At 36.2% G+C, this 23,757-nt stretch overlaps 5 protein-coding genes and 3 non-coding genes across 9 annotated transcripts; all 8 read right to left on the reverse strand.

Annotated features, from left to right (window-relative positions):
- Positions 1-920: 920 nt before the first annotated feature.
- On the reverse strand, positions 921-6,429 carry thumpd2 (THUMP domain containing 2). The gene is made up of 10 exons (XM_067367722.1): positions 6,274-6,429; positions 5,809-5,941; positions 5,225-5,541; positions 4,906-4,983; positions 4,694-4,746; positions 4,533-4,620; positions 2,125-2,199; positions 1,926-2,040; positions 1,421-1,541; positions 921-1,325 (listed from the first exon to the last, which is right to left on the reverse strand). Exons 1-10 carry the CDS (start codon positions 6,358-6,360, stop codon positions 998-1,000), a joined length of 1,395 nt encoding a protein of 464 aa, XP_067223823.1. The 5' UTR covers positions 6,361-6,429; the 3' UTR covers positions 921-997.
- A 938-nt stretch (positions 6,430-7,367) lies between these two features.
- commd9 (COMM domain containing 9) lies at positions 7,368-9,846 on the reverse strand. Its single transcript, XM_067368024.1, has 6 exons — positions 9,378-9,846; positions 9,149-9,274; positions 8,413-8,552; positions 8,285-8,319; positions 8,067-8,170; positions 7,368-7,829 (listed from the first exon to the last, which is right to left on the reverse strand). The coding sequence occupies exons 1-6, from the start codon at positions 9,426-9,428 to the stop codon at positions 7,692-7,694; spliced, it is 594 nt and encodes a 197-aa protein (XP_067224125.1). The 5' UTR covers positions 9,429-9,846; the 3' UTR covers positions 7,368-7,691.
- Positions 9,847-10,290: 444 nt separating this feature from the next.
- Positions 10,291-12,719, reverse strand: rpl13a (ribosomal protein L13a). 2 transcript variants are annotated; one of them, XM_067367084.1, is made up of 7 exons: positions 12,600-12,719; positions 11,856-11,928; positions 11,524-11,589; positions 11,318-11,419; positions 11,042-11,127; positions 10,806-10,865; positions 10,291-10,542 (listed from the first exon to the last, which is right to left on the reverse strand). In XM_067367084.1, exons 1-7 carry the CDS (start codon positions 12,705-12,707, stop codon positions 10,333-10,335), a joined length of 705 nt encoding a protein of 234 aa, XP_067223185.1. In that variant the 5' UTR covers positions 12,708-12,719; the 3' UTR covers positions 10,291-10,332. The 2 variants fall into 2 exon arrangements, with proteins under 2 accessions (XP_067223185.1, XP_067223186.1); XM_067367085.1 differs by having other exon boundaries at positions 12,613-12,696.
- LOC137007186 (small nucleolar RNA Z195/SNORD33/SNORD32 family) lies at positions 10,670-10,748 on the reverse strand. Its single transcript, XR_010892578.1, has one exon. It is a non-coding gene; the product is annotated as a small nucleolar RNA Z195/SNORD33/SNORD32 family (small nucleolar RNA).
- On the reverse strand, positions 11,206-11,279 carry LOC137007189 (small nucleolar RNA SNORD50). The gene has a single exon (XR_010892581.1). It is a non-coding gene; the product is annotated as a small nucleolar RNA SNORD50 (small nucleolar RNA).
- On the reverse strand, positions 12,008-12,095 carry LOC137007188 (small nucleolar RNA Z195/SNORD33/SNORD32 family). Its single transcript, XR_010892580.1, has one exon. It is a non-coding gene; the product is annotated as a small nucleolar RNA Z195/SNORD33/SNORD32 family (small nucleolar RNA).
- Positions 12,720-13,048: 329 nt separating the features above from the next.
- atp5if1b (ATP synthase inhibitory factor subunit 1b) lies at positions 13,049-15,385 on the reverse strand. Its single transcript, XM_067368049.1, has 3 exons — positions 15,226-15,385; positions 14,368-14,480; positions 13,049-13,396 (listed from the first exon to the last, which is right to left on the reverse strand). Exons 1-3 carry the CDS (start codon positions 15,292-15,294, stop codon positions 13,255-13,257), a joined length of 324 nt encoding a protein of 107 aa, XP_067224150.1. The 5' UTR covers positions 15,295-15,385; the 3' UTR covers positions 13,049-13,254.
- A 348-nt stretch (positions 15,386-15,733) lies between these two features.
- Positions 15,734-23,414, reverse strand: zmpste24 (zinc metallopeptidase, STE24 homolog). Its single transcript, XM_067368048.1, has 10 exons — positions 23,053-23,414; positions 22,717-22,863; positions 22,517-22,603; positions 20,642-20,758; positions 20,402-20,554; positions 20,173-20,314; positions 19,891-20,069; positions 18,080-18,184; positions 17,653-17,796; positions 15,734-17,085 (listed from the first exon to the last, which is right to left on the reverse strand). The coding sequence occupies exons 1-10, from the start codon at positions 23,158-23,160 to the stop codon at positions 16,861-16,863; spliced, it is 1,407 nt and encodes a 468-aa protein (XP_067224149.1). The 5' UTR covers positions 23,161-23,414; the 3' UTR covers positions 15,734-16,860.
- Between the last annotated feature and the right edge of the window lie 343 nt (positions 23,415-23,757).

Below are 23,757 nucleotides of genomic sequence, written 5' to 3' on the forward strand. Positions count from 1 at the left end.
TCTATTGTTTAAAATTGAGACTAAAGAAGAACATGTCAAGCATCGTTAACTAAAGCTATTATTATAGTTTTTATTCATTTAAATAAAGCTAAAATTTAGTATTAATATTAGATGAAAAACTTAAACATACAAAAACTTAAACGAAAATTAGAAAAGTTGCCTTGGCAACTAAGTTTAACTGAAATAAACATTAAATAAAGCCGTATAGAAACGTTAAAAACAAAATATAGCAAATATGGCAAAAGCACATCAAAATTACTTAGACTAAAATGAAAATGAAAACTAAATATATATATATAAATAATAATACTCTAATATATAAATAGTTGCCTACTAAAATAAGAGTTTATAATGTCTAATTACTAATGATAATATCGCAATATTATAAATTATAGAGCAAACATGAGAATCTAATAAGCTGAAATATAAATTTTGCAAAATCGCCACTTTTTTGGAATTAAAAGGTTCTATCTGCATTCTGAGCAGTTTTGAGATATTGAGCTTCAAGGTTTTTGCATTCCATTTGACTTTGTAGATAAGAACCTTTTTGTTTTTTCTAAATAATAAAACATAAAATATCACATAATATATTTGTCACAGATTAAGATTTTTGACAAAAATGTCACACAGAACAATATAATTCCAATGGTGAAGAAATATAGTTGCAATATTGAAAAACAAACAAACATTATTTTACATTGTGACAAGAGCCAATGATGTACCACAATTATACAACATAAAAGCAGCAATAGAGTTGTTCAGAAGGCACTATTAGTATGCTACTGAGGAGGGTGATAAGATTTTTGTAAATAATAATAATAATGATACCAAAAAAAAAAGTCTCTCTTCATTTTAATCTCTCATCCATACACACCACAATTGTATTACGACTTAAATTAAAGACAATGTAAAGTAGAGTGTTAAATAGATTTTATTAGCATCTTAGTCATTTGTTGTCAATTCTGATTGTCCACAAGCATTTCAGGGTAAACTTACTTCAGTGCGAGTGTGCTTGAGTTTGTATTTTGGTGTAGATGTGTATAAATGCGTCTGTGCTGCCCAGACTAACCCTGTGTGTCCTCTGTGCTTGTAATGAGCTAATTAATAATGGTGTATTTGAGGTTTCAGAGCTCGGTTTGTGAAACGTTATGGTTTTAGGTGTGTCAGTGCTTTCATTGTGTGTGTTTGAGGGGTCAGTGTGAACATTGTTTGTGTCTGAGGAGTTTAAGTGTTGGTTGTGTTTGTGAGTGCAAATTGTCTTCTTAAGCTGTGCAGAAAGCTGCAAACTCAGTAACAGAACAAGATGTCCACCAACACGAATTACCCTGCAGAAAGAAAAACACACTGACTATACAACTACAGTCCAAAAGCATAAAAAAAAATGGTACACAACCAAATCACATATGCTGAAAGAATGCACCTCTCCATCTCTCTCAGTAAGCGTGGCAGGGCAGTTGGCATGTCAGAGCTGCAGCTGAACTTTCTGCCAAATGGAATATCACAGAGCACAGCATCAACTGCTCCATCTGCAAGAGGGATCTCTGAGGAACAGAAAATATATATCATATATATATATATATATATATATATCTTAATGAAGGTGATGAGGCTCTTTTCTTCCCAAGAGAAAGATTAAAGCCCTTATTTTAAAGCCTGTGAGCAATAGCAAACCACAGTGATCCAAACAATCTCCAAACGACAAAACCAATTATTTCTTGTTCGAGAAGCTGTTACAAAGAGAAGACTATCGCAACTTCTATTTCATGCTGAATTTAACAATGTAATGTGGTCAAATGCATTCCTGACTCGATCACAAAATGTTTTCTACCCTGTTTACACCCGTATTTATCACCCTAGACAGATTTTAACACTAGATGTTCACTAAACGGAGTCAGTGATGATGAAAGAGGAGAGTTTGTCCAAACCCATGGCAGAAGAACAAAGTAGCTGCACTCTTCCTTCCATTCCACATGCTTTCAAGTTCTCTGCGGCTTTCTGCAGCTGCGACGTGTCTGTATCCATGCCTAGAAATACAGCATTCTGAACACACACACAATGTATATACAGTCAGATGTTAATTCTGCGTGTGAAGTGCTGCATGTTCAGAATGATGTGTTTACGTACTGAATACTCCTGAGCTGCTTCCAACAACACTGCTCCTACTCCACACATTGGGTCTAAAATCACACAATCATTCAGCTGTGGAGAGAAAGACAAAAAGAGCACAAAAACTATGAAAAACAAAAAGCTGTTATTTTGTTACTTAAAGGGTTAGTTCACCCAAAAATGAAAATAATGTCATTTATTACTCACTCTCATGGCGTTCCACACCCGTAAGACCTTCGTTGATCTTCGGAACACAAATTAAGATATTTTTGTTGAAATCCGATGGCTCAGTGAGGCCTCCATAGGGAGCAATGGACATTTCCTCTCTCATGATCCATAAAGGTACTAAAAACATATTTAAAACAGTTCATGTGAGTACAGTGGTTCAATATTAATATTATAAAGCGACGAGAATATTTTGGTGCGCCAAAAAAACAAAATAACGACTTATTTAGTGATGGTCGATTTCAAAATGCACAAATGAATCAGCGTGTTGAATCATGAATCGGATTGTGTCAAACCGCCAAACTGCTGAAATCACGTGACTTTGGCGCTTTGAACCGCTGATTCGACACGCTGCGTCATAATGCTCCGAAGCTTCCTGAAGCAGTGTTTTGAAATCGGCCATCACTATATAAGTCGTTATTTTGTTTTTTTGGCGCACCAAAAATATTCTCGTCACTTTATAATATTAATATTGAACCACTGTGCTCACATGAACCGATTTAAATATGTTTTTAGTACCTTTCTGGGCATCTGAAAGTGTTAATTATCTTGCTGGCAATGGAGGCCTCACTGAGCCATTGGATTTCAACAAAAATATCTTAATTTGCATTCCGAAGATTAACGAAGGTCTTACGGGTGTGAAACGGCATGAGGGTGAGTAATAAATGACAGAATTTTCATTTTTGGGTGAACTAACCTTTTAAAGGGATAGTTCACCCAAAATGAAAATTCTGTCATCATTTACTCACCCTCAAGTTGTTCCAAACCTGTATGAATTTCTTTCTTCTGCTGGACACAAAAGAAGATATTTTGAAGGATATGATGAAAAATACTATGGAAGTCATCGGGGACCATCAACTGTTTAGTTACCGATATTCATCAAAATATCTTCTTAAATGATGACAGAATTTTCATTTTTGGGTGAACTATACCTTTAATATTAATTTATTCATTTTGATTTTATTTATTAATCTCAGTTAATGTTAATCTAAAAAATGGTTAAAATCAAACGTTGTATCTGTTAACATAAGTTAATGAACCTAAACTAACCTGAGCTAACAAAGAACAGTTGTATTTTTATTCATTAATGTCAACAAAAATGAATAAGTTGTAGCGAGTGTATTGCTCATTGTCAGTTAATATTAGTTAATGCATAAACATACCATAACTAAGAGAACCTTGTTGTGAAGTGTTATCTTATGATGTTACAATAGATTTCTATTCCAAATAAACACTGTTGTTTGAACTTTATTTTGAAACATACCACAAATGCCTCAAAAATATTAAGCACCACAAATGTTTTCAACATTATTATTAATAATAAATGTTTCTTGAGCACCAAATCAGCATATTAGAATAATTTCTGAAGGATCGTGTGAGAATGAAGACTGGAGTAATGATGCTGAAAATTCAATTTTGCCATCACAGATATACATTTTATATGTAAATATATTTTTGTTAAATATATTCATGAGATCATCACCCCTCAGTGGTGAACCACTGAAATTTCGAAACGTTTCGAAACACTTATGACATAATGAATCCTCATTTAATGAAATTGTGTGACTTTGGCAATATGATACATGCTCCGAACCACTGATTCAAAACAAAAGATTCGTAAAGATGCGAAGCTTCATGAAGCAGTGTTTTGAAATCGGCCCATCACTAGAAATTGTTGAATAAAGTTATTTAGTTTTTTTGCTGCACAGAATGTATTATTGTTGCTTTATAACATTAGGTTGAACCACTGTAGTCACATGAACTGTTTTAAATATGTCTTTAGTAGCTTTCTGGGCATTAAAAGTGTAAATTATCTTGCTGTCAATGGAGACCTCGCTGAGCCATCGCATTTCATCAAAAATATCTTAATTCGTGTTCTGAAGATGAACAAAGGTCTTACGGGTGTGGAACGACATGAGGGTTACTAATTAATAACAGAACTTTCATTTTTGGGTGAACTAACCCTTTAAAATCTTACAAACCCCAAAGTTTTAAACAGTTTTTAATGTGTATTTTAATATGCTTGATAATCATGTCAACTACCCATTTTCTTTCTTTTTTTCTTGTCAAGATAAGACCTTGTCAGGTATGAATACTTTTCCCACCCCTCACCCCAAGGAACTGGATGTACTGCTGCTGATTTAATGATTCTACCATGTGTGTGTACCATTTGCCACTTTAAAGTTCATTCTAGACCTCACCTGTTTAGGGCAAAGAGAGGTCATGGCCCAGGCTATTGTAGAACGCAACCCGTTGTGTTTCATATAAGAACGACTGGCCAAAGGATGCCTGAAGAAACCACACACACTGAATTAGATCTTAAGTTGTTAGACATTCAAATGTTATATGGAAAGATACTTACTTCAAAAGAGGGATGCCTACAACGCAATGGTCGTTGCTTAAATACACATTTACCTAGTTACACAAAGAGACAATCCAAACAGTAATATTTAAATACTCATAGATAACCTGAACTGTGAACATATTACTTTAAAATGGTATATGTTTTGCAGTATATGCATTTATGCATGAACTTATTTTCTTTTTTATTTTATTAAGTGAGTGTGTGCATACTTCAAGAACAGGCTCTTTCAGGTCCACCTTCCACCCAAGATGTTCTTTGATGGCCATCCCAATGATACGACCCAGTCTCTGAAGACACAGAGAGACACCAAGAACAATAGCTATAAAGATAACGATATTAGTGTCCACACCAACTCACGAGATATCGTTCGGTTTATTATAAGCACACGCTACAATTTTGTCATCTGCTACTTTGGATACTCAAGCTCTTTTAAAGCAGGATGAATTCTGACTGGATAATTCATAATAATTGAACCGCACTACACATACAGAACACAAGCCACTGTATTTTGAAAAGTATTGCACACACCTGAGAGGTATAAGAGCGGGCAATGACTCCACTACAGCGGCAGCTCACTCTGAAGGATGGCGTTTGCTCACGTGATTCCTTATTCGTTTCATTTTGTCTTTTTAATAAATGTGTGCTGGAGGTAAGAGTGTGTGTGGATTCATCTGCTACAGTCAAACTCTCCTCCTCATCCTCCTCCTCCTCCTCTCTCCTTCTCTTGTGTCCACGCTGCTGGCTGCCCTGAAGCTCTTCCTGTAGGGCTGTCCATGTTAAGAGGGTCTGCTTCCAAATGTCTGGATCTCCCACCACGCTCTGCTTTATAACAGCCGCAGCCTTTGCTATTAAAATAAAAGCAGTAAAATAGGTTGCCTGTAAGTACAATGTAGTAATGTGTTTTCTTATTTCATGAATATGCAAATAGGCTAATGATGCAAATGAAGGCTTCTCACAGCCTGCAGACTGGCTAAAACCAAATGTGATTTCACTAATGCAAATAAGACTTGCTCGAAGGTGAAAACCAAGTTCACTCAAATTTTCCCATGACAGAATGGGAAGTTTGTTTGCCAGAATGAGATTCAGAACACTGAAAACTCATTCATTCTCACCTGGGTTGTTGGGAAGTGAAATGGGTTCAGCTTTGCGCAGAAGTAGAAACAGCCTCTCTGCAGACTTGAGTTGTGTCACAGTGTGCAGATCAGCATTGCTACAGAAGAACACTCTACCTGAAATCTGCTCCACCTGACACACACAAAAAAACACTTTATTATGGAAATGTGGAACATTGCTATAATATGCAGAGAAGCTGAAGAGTAAAATTAACTAACTTAGTTAATTATGGGCTGATGTTTGTTTGGACCTCTTTTTACTTTTATGTTCATTAGTAATCGCTTACATGATTTTAAATGCATTGTAATGGCTGTCTGATGATTATTTTTTTTAATTTTTTTTTGGAGAATGTGTTTCATAGAACTTTATATACTTACTTTTGCATAACATTTATGTCATAAAATAATTCATAAAATACATAAAATAATTGATAATCTCAGTGAAATAAAGTGTGATAAACTCACTTGAGTAGCGCAGAGTTTGTGTTGTACCTCCTCGGCCAGCAGCTCCTCCATCCCCGCGCCTGCAGTGCAGTACAAGTGCTTCATCATCGCCGCAAAAAATTAGTTTTTATGAGCACATTAATGTGGACTATTACAAATACAAGCAGCATGCCACTGTAAACACTACTTTACTCTTCCGGGTTCATCCGTCTGTCAAAATTAAACCTCATGCCATTAACCGACTTTCTAAATATAGAAATGATAGATATTAATCTCTGACTTTCAATATTCATTTTAGTACAAGGTTTGTTGTTGTTGTTGACTTGAGCCTTAGTGATTACCTACGTCTGTTTTATTGTATTTTTCGCTCCAATTAATTTTTTTCATTTTCCTTTAACAAAAATATGATCTTATTTCATGGAAACCTTGAATTGCAAAGTGATTTTATTTTATTTATTTTTTGGAAACGCCTTGTGCCTCGTGTTTGATATTTACGTTTCTGCTATTGTCGCCCCGCTGTTTGTTTTTCTGCATTTTTTTTATTTTTACTTTGCAATTAATGAATCCGTAATTTAACGACTTTTTTCTCGTAATTTAATGAGTTTATTCTCAACATTTTATCTCGACTTTTTTCTTGAAATTTAACGATTTTTTCTCGTAATTTAATGAGTTTATTCTCAACATTTTATTTCGACTTTTTTCTTGAAATTTAACGAGTTTTTTCTCGTAATTTAACGAATTTATTCTCAACATTTTATCTCTACCTTTTTCTTGAAATTTAACGAGTTTTTTCTCAAAATCTAACAACTTTACTCTCGAGATGGTTTTATTTTTTTATTATTGCTTGGCCCTAATCCTCTTCCGTACTGCCTAGCGTTTTTCTTGATTTCACCAAAATATTACAGAGTTTTGTGTTACTTTCCCCTCACACGTTTAGGTGAAACTTTTACCTTGAAATATTTCTGTGCCAGGAAAGATTTTGAAGGTTTACAGCGCCTCTCGTGGACATAAAAAGTACATCAGTGCATGCTGAACACAGGATGTATGCAGATCCACTCAAATTAAAACAGTTTGACAGATTTTTATTTATTGTTTCCTAACAAGTGTTATAATACCTAAGCAGTTGCATTATGTGAATTTATTACAAACTTGCAAACTAGATTAGCATTTTCTTCAGTTTATTGCTGTGAAAATTTTCCATGACCATAAAAAGTACTTCTAAAATGGAAAAAAAAAATGTCTGTAAGGGACAACTTTTATTTAACAAAAATTATAAACATGAAACAAATCACAAATAAAAACAAGAACAAACTAATTCAATCAGTATTTTACAGTTCTTTATTTTTTAACGTCCATTGTTTTGTTGTCTTTTTGCATCCAAAAGTCCAGCAGTATTTGTCAGAATGTCCACAGAAAGGTGTATCATCTGTCATCCTGCTCTACTTCCTTGCCACTGCAGTCAGCTGGTCCCTGATGCGACCCAAACCGTCTATCATGGTGTCCAGTGTCTCTCTACTCAGCTCCATTGTAATTGTGGACTCACTTGGACCGCCGCTAATGCACGGAGTGTCCTGGAGCTTCGGCAAACACATACACGGATTATTGAAAACATTATATGGAAAACCAAAAATTACATCAATCAAAATGAAGTTTTAAACCAATGTTTATTCTTATTCCAGATAAATAACCATTGTAAACCAATATTTTATTGTTATCACAGATAAATATTTTTAATTAGACACATCTGGTGATCCTACATTTTTATTTAAAAATATTAATTTTGAATAACAGCACTGATAATGTCTGCATCTTACTTTCATTTGCAACAGACAGGTTGGCACAGCCATACGACTCAAGGAGTCCGAAGCAGTTTTCATGTCCACTCGCCATGACATATCCTCCAGCTTTGGCAATGAAACTAGGAAACACACGTCATAACTTCACAGCTCCAAAATGGTTTCACAAGGTTTCATATAATACAATGTCATTAAACATCTTGCAATACAATGAAAACTTGAGAAATCACACTCACTTTGACTGGACAAAGCATCATTTCTCCATGTGACACTGAAAAATTTTACACCAAAAACAGGTTACACACTTGTCTGCAGGGTAAATTATTTCTTTACAGTACATTTATTTGACAAACTAAGTATCCACCTGTTTTCCAAGAGAATTTTGGTGATCAGATTCTTTAGGTTTGAGTGGAATGATTCTGGGAAAATTGACAGGATCTGATCAGGAGATGTTAGATTCTGGTACACAACATGATGCGAGAGTGCGTGAAAAGCTGTCAGCAACTGATGATAAATAAAATAAAGGATGTGTTAACCCCAACAGCATTTATGTATTCTTTATAATGAACATTAACCCATTCAATCCCACCTTTAACATTAGTGACCAAAATTTACTTTTTAGCTTGAAGGTTCTGAAGAATTGCTGATGTTTTTTTTAAAGTTATCAACTATAAATGAAGGTGAAAACCGTCTTGAAATGATGTGAATATGTTTATAAATAGTCACATGATTAAAGCTGCTTAATTCCAGTTTGTCCCAGTGAAAGATACAACTACTATGCTACATATAATGTTTAATATATACATAAACACATTACATGTACAAAATGCCAGTGGTAACATTTATGACCAATAAACATTTCGAATAAATAAGTGATTTATAAAGCATTGTCACGTTAATATAATATTAATGTACATGTATTTATTCTTTCATTTGAATATCGTACACGTACTTCCCCACAAATGCATGACAGAAAAATATCTTTAATAGTTGCTTTGTTTGCTACTTTCTTTTGCCTCCAAACTCGATTTCCCACCGGTTACAACTGTAAACATAACAAAAGACATACTTTCACATTAACACACATGACATGAACCCACCTGCTTCGCTTCACTACTGGACACAGAGAGAGAATGAGCAGTTTGTTCGATTACAGACTGGCGCTTGGAGGCTCCGGCTGGGTAACTCTCTGCGCAGATCTGCCGCACAACATCTTTAGACGGAGCCTGAATCAATCATAGTGGCAGAATGCACGACATTTAAATCTAATCAACAGAAACTGACAAACCGCATATGAATAAGTAACTGATGATATATTCTATTGCATACCTTTAACAGCAGTTGCAGAGCAGTGAACTGATCATCTGTAAGAAAAGCCATGTTTCAGACTGAAAGTAGCAGTCACGTGAATTCACGACATATAGAGCAGTGTCAAAATAAAAGACCCCACGTAGAAAAACACAAATTAAACTATAATGATTTGTGTATAACTCGTGATGTATAATCAGTATAGGCGGTCAATAATCAGTATATATATTTTCATAGGCTTTTAAAAGAACTTTCTTTTTGTTCTCAATCACAAATGCTCAAGGCAGCTTTTTACTGCCTTAAAAGTACTAGAGCCCAAGTTATTGCACAACTAGTCAGGGTTGAATCATTCAAAACAGGTTGGACTCAAGACATGGACTGAATACTTGACAAAGATGGTAGTGTTAAATGGATAGTTCCACCAAAAATTTAAAATTGTGTCATACTTGATTTTCTCTTCTGCTGAACATTTTTGGAAAATGTGTAACCAAACAGTTAATGGTCCCAGTTGATGGACTTCCATAAAGGAAGAAAAAAAAAAAAAAAAAAAAAACTAAGAGTAAAATCAACTGTTTGGAGGAAATAAGTTCCTACAGGTTGGGAACAATTTGAGGGTGAGTATGAGTAATTATAGAAGTATCCCTTTAAAAACAAGCAAATTCACAAATGGAATTATGCAGATAATATTTACCCAATAAACTAACAGTAGCTTAACAGCTTGCGAGAGAGCCAAAGAGCTTTTTTTTTTTTTTAAAGTCAGTCTCCAATGATACATTTTTGTAGACCGCCATAAGAAACCAGCTGTCATTTTAACTAGTTGTAGAAACTCATCTTCACTCACATATTGTCTAGTTTGTCCAGAGCCCCAGAAACATTAAATCATTGAATATGCCATTTGAAAAAGAGGCAGAAAGAAACAACCCACTCAAGACAATAGTTTCTATAAACATTTATTTTGAATGGCTGCAAGAACAGCTCAAACAAGGACACCATACTGTTTAAGAACGTCAGTGTACTTTGCGATCTTGCTTTCAACGTTCTTTTCTGCCTGCTTGGAGAGCTTGATGTCGGCTTTCTTCTTGGAATAGCGCAGCTTGGCCTTTTCCTTCCTCTTCTCCTCCAGGGTGGCGGTGATGGCCTGGTACTTCCAGCCAACTTCATGGGCCAATCTTCCAAGCAGGGCAAACTAGAGAAAGAAATCAATGTTACAAATGTGTTGTGAAGGTCAAATACTCAAACAAAACCCAGAATTAAAAGTGCAGAAATCTATGGTGTTTTAAGCATTCCTGACAAGGTAAAACTATCTGCAGCTTTTTGTCTCAGCTGGTAGTGCATGAAGTGGACTCATGGTCGTTAAACTCATACTTGCTGTGGAAAAACATCACTGACAAAAAGCGATTTCAAATATCATTAAACTCTCCTAGAGACATCACTAAAGAAAAGCCTCACCTTGCGTGTGGGCTTCAGACGCACAATCTTGAGAGCAGCTGGGACGACCATACGCTTTCTCTGTGGAACACAATCAGAGATTAAAAAAAACAAAAAAAAACAAAAGGCCAATTTCTAACTGTAGGAGAAGTCTCAGGCAGTTTTGTGTATTCTCAGTTGACACTCAAACAAGGCAGAAAAATTCATCATTGACAATATTCATCTGTGAAAAACTAAGTTGACTAAGAATAATCTACCTTGTCGTAAGGAGGAGGGATGCCATCAAAGACCTTCAGCCTGTCCAGAGCAGCCTGACCTCTCTTGGTTTTATGTGGAAGCATACCTGTTCAAGAAAGGCAGCATTTAATCCTCTACACAGCCATTGAAAGGGTGTAGCTGATCAGATTATCTGTTTTATTCAAACTCAGGAGTCAGATCTGTAGTTTATCATCAAACTGGGTTCAGTTTCGGGATAAAGGATGCTCATCATTGTTTGAAATGTTACAACAACAGCATCCAAAAAACATCCTCACCTCTTACTGTCCTCCAGAAGATTCTGCTGGGGGCTCTGAAGTGATACGGTCCACGGGAAGGGTTGGTGTTCATCCTCTTGCGGAGGAAGGCCAAATACTTCACTGCACACACAAAACATCCCATTTAGCACCACACAATTCAATTTCGCTTTGGTCAAAGTCTGTGCTTAAAACCCAACATACTTATAGATGGCCAACAAACTTACGTTTGTTGCGGTAGAAGTTTCCAGAGATGTTGATACCTTCACACCTCACCACCACAATTTTGTGGCCTGTAAACAAAGCGCAAGAATTACTACAAAAGATAAATAAAAATAAATTTAAAAAAGAGTTGAAATCTATAACTCATGCATATGACAGTCTGGGTATAACCAGATTCTTAAAGAGACAACGCAACAGTTCTTATGGATGAACTGGCTCTAAGAAAAAGAAAAATTATAGTGCCCTTGTTGCATGTAGTTACTAAAGCTACAATTAAACAAGGTGCAGAAAAAAAAACAAAAAAAACCACTATGAATTCTTAAAAGCATAACCTTACCCAGAAGCACTTGCTTGGCCACAATAGCGGCGAGCCGACCGAGTAGATGGCCTCTGCCATCAAGGATCAGAACCTGTGAAGTAGTAAAACCAGGTTTGTTTTATTAGCATGGAGTCGATTAATAATTGTATGTTTCTATCTAAACACTGCTTTTTGTCTCAGATGGTAGTGCACGTGAAGTATTCTCATGGTCGTTAAACTCGAATACTCGACTGTGGTTGCGAACTAATCATCGACAAAAAGCACACCTGACGTTAGCCATGCGTTACCAAGCAGATTAATATGCCACCAAGTTTTTCTAAACGTTTTATGGTTAAATAGTGCTATACAACAAAACGTCATCTTTGCAATGGAGTAATGCCTTTAAACCATTTGCGCCGCTTGCAGTAAAACGGATTTCAATTAACTAGAGTTAGCCTACAAGATTCCAAATTAATCCGTTTGTCAATTTTATACTCTCAAAACACCCTAAAATATAAAGTAGTTCATTTATAGTGTACCTGAATAATGACAGCAACGCTAGTCCGGTTTTACTGCACCACGAGTGTAACGATCACTAGAGGCCTCTGACTTCCAGCAAGACATGATGCGTGATCAAATTTTTCTCCCAAAATTAGCAGTTATACTGTTTAAAACGGATCCCAAATAACGCAAACAGGGCCATGTGATGTTACCTAAGCATTAGCCCCCAAATATCACATTCCCTCGGCGTAAAAAAGTGAGATATTTTAATACAAATCGTACCACTCGAACGCACCTTATTGAACCGGTCCGCCATGATGTGGGAAAAGAAAGACACGAGGGGCCGCCCGATGTAAAAGACAGGGGCATGGGCGGGGCTCTACGCATCATCGGAAATGACGTACCAGTCTCTCTGTTCTTCGGAGGACGTTTGTAAGCTCATTATTTATTTCTGCTGCCATCAGCTGGAGCGCAAATGAGCTACAAGGGCCCTAATATGAAAAAATGTAAACAAATTGCGTCTTGAAAATAAGAAGGGTTTTTGCCTATTTGGTCGTCTCTTTAATTTAACACACCTGATTGATTGGCTCATTAGTGACCTGAAATGAGTCGGTCAGATAGCCTAATAAAAATAAATGCATGTTGTAGAAATGGGTTGAGAATTATTTCATTTGATACAGTTTGCTTCAATTGATTGTCTTTGTGTACCATTATTGATGCCATAACACACATTCATATTTGAAACATGTTTATTGACAAGAGGAGAAACTGTACTGAATTAATACACATGATATTATTTCAGTGTTTCAATAATATGCTGTAATAAGAGATTACATCGTTCAGTTCTTAATAAAATAAAGCATCCACAATTATTCAGTCGAGTTTAAAACATTCTGTGTGGGCCATTTGTTTATGAAATGAAATGTAATGTCTAGTCTCAGTCATCATGTTTAAGTTTTCTGATTTTGCCCTCATGGCGACTGATCTCCTGTTGTAATCTCTCGATTTCCTTCTTGTGGTGGTCAATCTCATCCTGGTGGTGTCTTCTTAGAGCAGCTAATTGTTCTTGCTCTTTTCTCCTGTGAAAGTGATAGAGAGGAAAAATAAGACATGAAATATCTTTAAAGGATTTGTACACTTTCAAAAAAAAAAATTCCTGATAATTTACTCACCCCCATGTCATCCAAAATGTTCATGTCTTTCTTCAGTCGAAAAGAAATTAAGGTTTTTCTCCATATAGTGGACTTCAATGGGGCCCAAACAGTTGAAGGTCAAAATTACAGTTTCAATGAAGCTTCAAAGGGCTTTAAACAATACCAGACGAGGAATAAGGGTCTTATCTAGAGAAACAATCACTCATTTTCTAAAAAAATCATTTTAATTATAAAATTTGATACATTTTAACCATAAATGCTCATCTTTAACCAGCTCTCTTCTTTATTTGAATTCCAGCAGTGTATACGCTGCTAAGTGTATTACTGCCCTCCACAGGTCAAAGTTTGAACTAATTGTTATATACAATATGCTAGTGCAAGTATATGACAATTTAGTTCAAACTTTGACCTGTGGAGGGCAGTAATACACTTAGCAGTGTCTACACTGCTGGAATTCTAATAGAGAAGAAGAGAGCTGGTTAAAGATGAGCATTTATGGTTAAAATGTATATAATTTTTAACTTTTTTTTTAGAAAATGAGCGATGACCCTTATTCCTCATCTGGTATCGTTTAAAGCCCTTTGAAGCTTCAATGAAACTGTAATTTTGACCTTCAACCGTTTGGGCTCCATTGAAGTCCACTATATGGAGAAAAATCCTGGAATGTTTATCAAAAACCTTAATTTCTTTTCGTCTGAAGAAAGAAAGACATGGACATCTTGGATGACATGGGGGTGAGTAACTTATCAGGAAACTTTAATGAAAGTGAACTAATCCTTTAAGTGCAATGAAAGACTATGCAAGCTTTACAACAGCACATGATCAACCCATGTAAGCAGTAGAGAAATCTAGTGCGATAGATGAAATTCACAATGGGATCAAGCAAAACCACTCACTTGAAGTACATCTCCTCCTCAGCGGCCTGTTTCTTGCCGAACGCACCTCCTGCCTCCCTCACCGCACCTCCACCGCCGCCTCCTTTCCCAGCACCTTTACCCAGTTCTCCTAGCTTTATCAGAAGGAAAGACAGGCACAGATTGCACAAGACAGAATTGTTTACTCAACCAGTAACTGCTCCATGGATTGACAAGCACAAAAGGCCAGTATACATATACTACTTCAGAGGTTTTGCAGTACAAAACACAGAGAATGTAGAAGTATCCTGAATGTAAACAAAAGGGGAGAAGTGACATAGCATCTGACGCACAGAAGCTTAGTGGCACATCCCTTTAATAGACATTTATTTTAAAAAAACCCCCACTAAATTAGGCTATTTATTTAGGATTTTGTATCACAGTTACGTCAGTATAGTTGCTCATCTCATCTGTCAGTCACTATTATAATTAGAGGTGTCACAACGGTCACAACATATACGGCGACGTATTCCGCTATAATGTCACAACTTTTGCACTTGCCACCGGATGTACCTCTAGGCACAGCGGTATATGTGCCATGTCTCTTAATGTTTATACCACTACTGGACAAAAGGGTCATAACACAAGGGCAACATGAAAACGCTCTTGTTGTGTAATTGTTTAAAAAATGGACGTGTGTTGACACGTTTTTACTAACGTTTTAACATAGTGTTAGGGTCACGTGTACAACATTTAACGCATTTATTCAGCAAACAATTGACGAAATACATGACAATGCGTGCTGAACAGGTTTTGAAATACAGTGGAAGGCGTTTTTCCCCTTTAGTAGGCTACGGAAAAATCACTTGGCCTTTTTTTTTTTTTTTTTTAAATATCTACCTGGTCAGACGACATCCTGATCTGTGTGGCCACAAACTTCCTGATAGTAGGATTTAGAAACCTCGCCATTCTCTCTTCATGTGCTCATGCAAGCACTGACATGAACATGCGCTCCTCTCTCTATAGACTCACAAACAGGAACGTACCATTATTAGCAAAATAGGTGAGCGCTGTGTGTACTCACTTATATTTGCGGTTATCCAAGGGTAATTTAGAAAGTGAGTTTATTCTATTGTTGAAACTAAAGTAGGTAAAACAACCCGAGAGCTAACAGGATGTGGGTTTTTTTTAAAAAAACACACAATGGTACAGTCGACAACTGTGGATCAAATCGCTGTTTTTTGCCAGAGAACGCAAAAGCATTGACATTTTTTCTTCCCATCACCATGTCCCTTTAGGGTCTCAAATGTATACATATTTTTCTTATTGATTTTGTACACTTAAATGGTGTGAACAGAACAATTAAAGAATTAAAGATAAAAAAAAAAAAAAAACATGGATGCATAAAACAAGCGTATACTTAAAAGCTGTTGTGATCTTTTTATTCATAGTGATGCAAAAGTTTATCTTTCCAGACTATTCAGTCAATCATTCCAGATGTCATAAGACATATTCCTTGGGGAGAAGTATGCACCCACAGCCTTTTCAGTCTATGGATAATTTTCATTAGGTGGGCATTTCATGGACTATTTAAGCCATTACTACTTCTCTTCAATCCATTAACATGTCAAAGTAAAAGCCTTTAGAGTCCAAAATTTTGAGAAGATTGCATGCTAAATTTATAAATGCAGTTTCAAGCCACCAGCAAAACTGATACGATTCAGGGTTTATAGTCTATGAGGAAATGGGGGAATGGGACTGCACATATTCTCATAGTAACACTCAGGCACAGAGAAAAAAATTAAGTAATAAAACAAGATTTCCAACCACTCATTAAATATTTTTAAAGTCACCTTTGCCTTTTCATGTTGCTCATATTTCACAAAAATTAATATTTACAGAAACGCTCAAACCCGTTTTGGTCATAAAAGTAAAACAAAATTTCAAAAGGGTTTCAAAAGAACTAAAATTGGAATAGACATTTTAGTCGGCCTTATTGAGCCATACACATCTGTGATTTGAACCATGTGCTTCATTATACTGCAGACAATCCTCATTCCCATTTCAGCAGACAGACATAATATTTTAAGTTCTCCAACTGGCATTCGGTATTAAATGTAAGAATCTCTTGGTTTTAAATGGTGCTGATGGCCCCTCTGAGATGTTTTAACCTCCTCTCTCTCACGGTCCATGTGGCTTACATTAAATCAAAGTGAAAATGCATGGAGGGGAGGGGCAATTGACAGCTAAAATGTACAATCGAATTAAAACAATCAAAATCATATCAAGAACAATTGCAAAACACACAAGCTTAACATCTTGTACATGGAATTGTCTGAAGCCATCTGAAAACAATTTAGACTTATCTTCCAGGGCGATAAGCAAATGACAAAACACAAACACTTAGGAACAGAATTAGAAATAAAAGAGGGAAGGAGAGAGAAATAGGCATCAATATCAGAGGGCCAACAGAGGCCGGCGGAGACCTTTTCTTGGGGGAGCGAGTGGTGAACGTGGCCCCCCCTTGCAAAGCCGTCAGTCTTGCTTGGGTCCAGTGAGGGCTCTGAGCCGCTCTAGCAGGGGAGGATGGGAGTAATGCCACATAGAGAACAGCCAGTCTGCTACAGGAAAGCCCAGGTTGTCTTTATTAAGCTTGATGAGAGCGGAGTACAGCTCAGACGATCGGCCCATATTGCGCGCAAATGCGTCTGCCTGAAACTCGAACCTTCGGCTCAACACCGTCAGACAGAACGACAGCAGCTGCAGCGGAAAAAGTGAAGGTGAACATGGATCAGATGTATTTGATTATTCAGAAAATGAGCAGTGCTGCATCCAAAATTGCATACTCTCATGTAGGTATTTATTTTGAATAAGTAAATACTTCACGACCAATAAAAAAAAAAAGTTCAATATAGTATAAATGTATGTAGTATGAATTTAATGCGGATGTACTATACTCGCCATTTTTTCATTATCACATGACCTACCAGCGTCTATAGCATTGCATCATTACCATTCACAAATCCTCTCCCATTGCCTTATGGGATAGTAAAGTGTCCATCATATGCACAATTCATAATCTTGCCAGTAGTAGTAGGTCATCTAGGTACTTTTTTTGCCTACACTATTATGAGTACTGTGAATTTGGACATACTTTTGTCAAATATTATTTTTCGGGAAGTATGCAATTTTGGATGCAGCCCATGTCTTATAATGTCCTGTATGAATTATAATTTTTAAGCATAAATGTTCGCACACAGGTTAGCAAATGAGTCTGCATGTATTTTTCAGACAAAGGGAGGGCAGGAAAAAAGTAAGATGTGTTACCTCATTGTAAGGCGAGAAGATAAACTGAAAGATGATCATCAGCCCGATAAGAGTCGGTTGGGTGTCATGAAAACCAAATGCCATGAAGAGCTCTTTTTGCCCAATCAGCACAGCAAAAAGGAAGAAACACAGGAATGAGTTCATCTGTAAAGAAACAGGAAGACATTAACATCATCAAATTATGGTCCTCTTTTCATATGCTCTTAAAAAAGCAGGAAATGGACTAAAACAAGAATTTTTGGAGAAACTGACATGGTAGAAATCAAGAATGTGCAGTGACAAAAACAATTGGTATAGAAGCTGTGAGAAATACCACATGACCAGAATACATTTCCTTTGTGTAGCTCATTGTGTGGTGGTTGACAGCTGAAGTTAACAAAAAAAAAAAAAAAAAAAAAAAAAAACAGCCATACAGACAGCAATTCACCTGGCTGATGACAATGTTCTTGACTGTGTGGCCTAGTTTCCAATGTCCCAGTTCATGTCCAAGAACTGCCAGAACCTCAGGGTTACTGCAGCCCTGTTTCTTGTTCTAAATACAGACAGAAAAAAAGTGAAAAACCCTAATATGTTGAAGCATTGAAAATAAATGCCTACAAAATGCAGCGCAAGAGATGCATGGAAATGATGCAGTAACCACTTTTTGTACTATTGTAATGGACTACTGTCCCCCCTCACAATAATAATCAAAAGTTTAGGTTCTGTAATATTCACCATGTTTAATACGTTGCTTATGCTCAACAAAGCTGCATTTATTTGATTAAAAATACAGCAAAAACTAATATTGTGCAATCTTATTATAATTTAACTGTGATAACAGCCATTACTATTTGTCGTCGGTGTCACATGATCCTTTAGAAATACCTTCTTGTTAGGGCTGCACGATTATGACAAAAATCATAATTGTCGATTATTCCCTTGAAATTGTAATTGCGATTATTAATTACGATTATCACAATTTACATTGAATGATGTTTTGAATAGCTTTATACCATTGTTTGAAGCAATAATATTTTTTTAATTGGTCTGCTTGATTTCAAATGGTAAATTGAATAAAAAAAAAACAATTTAACAGTAATAAAATAAGAAAAAATTACTAACAATAGCACAAATAAATACAACAGAAAAAAGATAGAAATTAAATAGACTGCTTTCTTTTTTCAGGTAGGTATAACAGTAGTGATCAGGTAAGAAACTGAATAAAGAAACAAAGTAGGCTAATCACATGTAAAATAACATTGGATAATCTTCATTGTAAAAACTAGATACATATTAAATCAATTAAAGTGACAGAAGTTAATCAGTCAAGATCACTAAGTGTTTTTTTTTTTTTTTTATTCTTTTGTTGTTTGATTAACATTAACAACATAGAGAGCGGCATGTTTATTCGGCTACTGTCCCTTTAAGATTTGACAGACACATTCTTCCTGAACTGTTTTACGTTAATACTCACCATGATGGGCATTGTGACATTGTTTCTGAGTGTATTTGACTATTAATAATCGGCGAAAAAGAGCTTATTTTGGCGCTTGTATGTCAAAGGCGGCTTTATGTGTCTGAATTATGCGCAATCCCGCGCCAAAATTCAGACCTGGTCACACCAACACTATTAAACCGGAGAGCATTAGACGATTGAATGAGAAGAGGTGCGTGCGTCTCAACCTCAACTCTCTGTCAGAGAGGACAGCAAGAATGCGCAGCTGGTATCGGTGTATCGATACTGCAGAAAGGAGTATTGTAACCTTTCTGATATTTCAGTATAGATACATATAGAAATATAGATATTTTTGACAGCACTAGGCTGTGTACACGGCTTTTTGAAAATGGCGGGTCCTGGTGTTTCGTGTGCGTTCGACATATCAGTGTACACCTACATCACTGGTAGCTCCTTTTGTGCTGGGTTAGACCTTTTACACTCTGAAGTAGTCGTGATTCGCCTCTCACAAAGTGACATGCTCATAACACACCTCTTAAACATGCAGAATATTCTAAGTGGATATTTTTCCATGTAATCGCGCCTTTGAACGATTACGAAATCGTGGCATCCGTAATCGTAATCGCGATTAGAAATTCGATTAATTGTGCAGCCCTACTTCTTGTGTTCACCCATGTTTATTTCATGCCGTAATAACTGAGGTGGCTACAGTGATCTGTCATGCCATATTAACAAGCGCCAAATTTCCTGTGCATCTCCACAATACAGCATTTTATCTCCTTTGTTACTGTTCTGGCTCTGACCTTTGGTTTGGACTTGCTCTCATTGACCACTGCCTCGTTCTCCTCTCCTGTTCCTGGCTCTTTCTCTCCAGATTGATTTAAAGGGGAGTAGTCCTCCAAAAGCGTGTCAAATAGCACAATGCGCTTGTTTTTGAAGAAACCATAGAAGTAGGCATTACTGTGGGAAGATCTCTTTGAACCTAGAAAAGAGTGAACAGAAATATTAGGAGAAGGGAAAAAAGAGGGCAAGATATCATGACTAAGACAGTTATAGTTCTATAGAAAGCAATAAAAATGCTGTACCTTCAACTACATAGATCTTGGTGAGGGGGAAGTAGATGGACCTTGCCATGCTCTCAATCTCACTCTTCAGCTCTCCATCTGGCAGCGGAGTAAACTTATCAAACAGAGGGGCGATGTAGTCTGCGTAGATAGTCACCAGAATCTGTACACCAAAGGAGGAGGGACAGTTCAGTTCACTTTATGTTTTTCCTTACAGACAACACATGCAGCAAAAGCAGAGAAAACTGACCAGTGAGACGATGAGTGTGAAGAGCCAGGCGTAGATGAAGAAGTAATCACCGCCAATCTTGATGATGTAGAGGAGCAATGATGTCACTGGCAACAAAATACACTGAGTCACAGCAAACTTCTTCAGAGCATCTTTCAGGAAGAAACCCAGCGTCTATAAGAAAGGGACAAATTAAAAGAGTTTCATTAGTTTTATTCCTGCTATGACAGAAAAGATATACGTAAGCTAGACTTTATCTACCTGTTGGTTGAATCCATGCTTCTCTTCAATAACAAATGTGTTATAGAGGCTCCAGGGAAGGCCAGTCAGAGCACTAAATAGTGTGGCCAGCATCAAGAACACCAAAGAATGGGAGATCTGAAGGTAAGAAGACCATTTGAAATAATGTAATGCCTTCTGGATAGGTTCAGAATAACATACTAGTATATAATTATTCTTACTCTTTCAGCAGTATATAGTATGTACAGTATACAATCTATTTTTTTTATTATTTATTATTAATAATGTGATTAGACTACAAAAAGTCAGACATTCACATAAAATGTAATTAAAATAGAAAACAACCTCTTTAGTTTTCAAGATGTTAATGTTCCCCAATTATGCTACTTTAAAAGGTCCCTCATTTTGTTTTGGAGGTCACCTACAATAGGTTTACATGTATCCAAGGTCAAAAAACACTTAACTTTCTCTTAATATACACTGAAACCTCACCTCTTTTCCTACATTGTCTGAAACAGCTTGATCAAGGATTTAGTCTCTCTAAACCATGCCTTTCCTAGAGTTGTGATTGGTCTACCACTTACAGCGCATGTCACAAATGAAACGCCTAATAATACCATATCAGAATTTCAGCTCCGGAGGCTTCCTCAGCACTTGTACAGTAACGATGGCATAATTTTTACTGTATCATTTTGAGTCCTCATCCTTTGGAAGTGCATGCAAAGTGCATTTGATTTCGCAGTGCAGAAAACAGCTTTTTTTTTCAAAGTGTCGACAACACAAACTCTTCCAGACATCAGCTACAACTACAGTGTTTAAGAGTGGCTTTGTTTGTTTGTTTTTATTGCCATACCTGCATCTATGGCTATTTACATGACAAGATCAATGTATTTTAAAAGAAACAGATAGTAGTAACAATATACAGTAGTAATGAAAAACAACAACTAACAAACTCCGTATACCACATCATAACAAACATTATATAAGATTTTTCATTGTAATGCTTGAATAAAAAAATAAAATAAAAAAAATATTTGAGATCATTCCTGTTTGAAACTTTTTTGAAAACATCCATTAGAGGATTTTCTGAGTAAAAACACTGCTTAATAGCATTTAAAGCAGTACAAAATATGCGCTAAAGACAGGGGAATCTGACAAAAAAAAAAACAATACATGTTGGTGGTACATCACCTTTCAATAAAAACAAATGAGTAAGTCTAGAATGACCAATTTGGCATTTTGTGTAAACAGTCTGGTCATGTCAGCACTCAAAAAGAAAACTTGCAAAAAAATTAAAATAAAATAAATTATGATTGGACAGAGCTTATTATTAATGCAGCTGCCCCACTCCTATGCAAGTTTAGTATACATTTGAGATCTAATGCAGGAATTTGACACATTTGTTACAAACCTAAGCAAAGTAAGGAAGTAAGACAATTTGATCTTTGAAACTTTGCAGACTGATTCACAAAAAGCAATATTACACACTACATGAAAGGTGATATTGGAAAAAGCATAATTGGGGCACTTTAACTGGACACCACTCACAAGCTACATGATGAGGTCCTGTGATAATATTGGATTTATTTGAGAACAAAAAGGTACTGAACCACCACTAGGTTGTTAACCAGGATAAATTTCGCTGGCCAGTATTCATAAAAACAGGCAACAGGATGAGAACAAATATTACAAAATATTTATTATATATATCTATATATATCTATATATATCTATATATATCTATATATATATATATATATATATATATATCTATATATATATATATATATATATATATATATATATATATATATATATATATATATATATAGATAGATAGATAGATAGATAGAGAGAGAGAGAGAGAGACAGTAAAGTTCCAGAGACTACACCTACCTCATACTCTGGACCAAAACCAAAACGAGCTGTGAGATTCCCTGACACTTTCCAAAGGAACGGAATTCCTCCTAGGAGCAGTACCAGCTACAAAATAAAAGGCGGCGGGGAAAAAAAAAAAGATACAAGCTCAAAGAGGGAGAGACAGACACATAGGAGGCAGTTTTAAATCTTGGAAATTGACATTCATTTAAGCTCACCGTGCCCTCTGCCTCAGAGTAGAGTCCAGACCAGAAGCCAAAGTTGCTCTTGTCCAGCTGATAAAGGCGAGACTTTTCAAAGGTCTCTGAATCCATTATCTTGCCCAGCTCAGTGGGCACATGCATTGTAGTCCTGTAGACCTTCCTCTGTGAGAGGTAAAACGCGTCTTGGTGTTAACTAGTTTTAACTAGTTGCTCTTTAGTACATCAAAATTCATTTGCACAAAGCTCTGAGACGAGTTTATATTTTAATAATCAAAATCTGCTTAGAAAATCATCATGCATAAAGTGACTGACTTTAAATGCTTTCCACAAACACAATAAGCATATGCTCACCTGTCTATAGGCGAGGTAGGCCTCCCAAACATACACCGTCCATGAGAAGACCAGGACAGCGTAAAAGATTTTGTCTTCAACTGGTAATGCAATAATTTCCTGTAGCATTATTACAGCTTTGCAGTTAACTATTTGCTGGCACCGTTAATTAGCTCGGGCTATCCAGTAATTCAGCAGTCTGATCATTCAAGGCAACAGATAATCTTCGTACCTGTTCCGACCCAATACGAGATTTGAACCTTACGAGAATGTGTATGTGTTATGTCCATATATTGGAAAAACTACATGCAGCGATGCACAAATAATGATAACTCATGCTCTATCACTTCCTTTCCCATTCATGTGAAAATAGGGTGCAACTAGAAACTGTGTTCGACTGGACACAAGAGCAGAACAAAATGGGTTCCTGAACTGACTTTTTATTTGTAATTGTATGATAGTTTTGTCAATTAAAATGTACAATTTACGAGCGTATGTACTGTGATAAACTGGATTTATTTATTAAAAATAAAAACTACTACAGATTAGTTTAAGAGCAACCGTGTCAGTAAAGAGCAGGCTTGCGTTGAAATGATACGGAAAACGTTAGTTGAAGAAAACAAATCAAGGCAAATATCACTTATGAATAGTTCCTTTTCACAATTGCATGAGCAGAACAGCTGAGAACAGGTCAAGTGAGAGAACAGTTGTTTATATAAAATTAGT

This window comes from Chanodichthys erythropterus, chromosome 18, assembly GCF_024489055.1.
Source record: "Chanodichthys erythropterus isolate Z2021 chromosome 18, ASM2448905v1, whole genome shotgun sequence".
Taxonomy (NCBI): domain Eukaryota; kingdom Metazoa; phylum Chordata; class Actinopteri; order Cypriniformes; family Xenocyprididae; genus Chanodichthys; species Chanodichthys erythropterus.

Excerpts from the sequence above, each read along its gene's own strand:
- thumpd2 (XM_067367722.1), bottom strand. The coding sequence starts at position 6,360 with ATGATGAAGCACTTGTACTGCACTGCAGGCGCGGGGATGGAGGAGCTG. Across the intron at positions 5,542-5,808 it reads TTCACTTCCCAACAACCCAG|CAAAGGCTGCGGCTGTTATA; the intron begins GTGAGAATGAAT and ends TTATTTTAATAG. Across the intron at positions 2,041-2,124 it reads AAGCAGCTCAGGAGTATTCA|AATGCTGTATTTCTAGGCAT; the intron begins GTACGTAAACAC and ends GTGTGTGTTCAG.
- commd9 (XM_067368024.1), bottom strand. The coding sequence starts at position 9,428 with ATGGCTTTTCTTACAGATGATCAGTTCACTGCTCTGCAACTGCTGTTA. Across the intron at positions 9,275-9,377 it reads CTCTGCAACTGCTGTTAAAG|GCTCCGTCTAAAGATGTTGT; the intron begins GTATGCAATAGA and ends TGATTGATTCAG. Across the intron at positions 8,171-8,284 it reads TGATGCTTTGTCCAGTCAAA|TTTCATTGCCAAAGCTGGAG; the intron begins GTGAGTGTGATT and ends TGTGTTTCCTAG.
- rpl13a (XM_067367084.1), bottom strand. The coding sequence starts at position 12,707 with ATGATGCGTAGAGCCCCGCCCATGCCCCTGTCTTTTACATCGGGCGGC. Across the intron at positions 11,929-12,599 it reads CAATAAGGTGCGTTCGAGTG|GTTCTGATCCTTGATGGCAG; the intron begins GTACGATTTGTA and ends ACTACTTCACAG. Across the intron at positions 11,128-11,317 it reads CTTCTGGAGGACAGTAAGAG|GTATGCTTCCACATAAAACC; the intron begins GTGAGGATGTTT and ends TTTCTTGAACAG.
- atp5if1b (XM_067368049.1), bottom strand. The coding sequence starts at position 15,294 with ATGGCGAGGTTTCTAAATCCTACTATCAGGAAGTTTGTGGCCACACAG. Across the intron at positions 14,481-15,225 it reads TCAGGATGTCGTCTGACCAG|CTAGGAGAACTGGGTAAAGG; the intron begins GTAGATATTTAA and ends CTTCTGATAAAG. Across the intron at positions 13,397-14,367 it reads GAGGAGGAGATGTACTTCAA|GAGAAAAGAGCAAGAACAAT; the intron begins GTGAGTGGTTTT and ends TCACTTTCACAG.
- zmpste24 (XM_067368048.1), bottom strand. The coding sequence starts at position 23,160 with ATGCTACAGGAAATTATTGCATTACCAGTTGAAGACAAAATCTTTTAC. Across the intron at positions 20,555-20,641 it reads AGCATGGATTCAACCAACAG|ACGCTGGGTTTCTTCCTGAA; the intron begins GTAGATAAAGTC and ends CCTTTCTTATAG. Across the intron at positions 20,070-20,172 it reads CAAGATCTATGTAGTTGAAG|GTTCAAAGAGATCTTCCCAC; the intron begins GTACAGCATTTT and ends ACTCTTTTCTAG.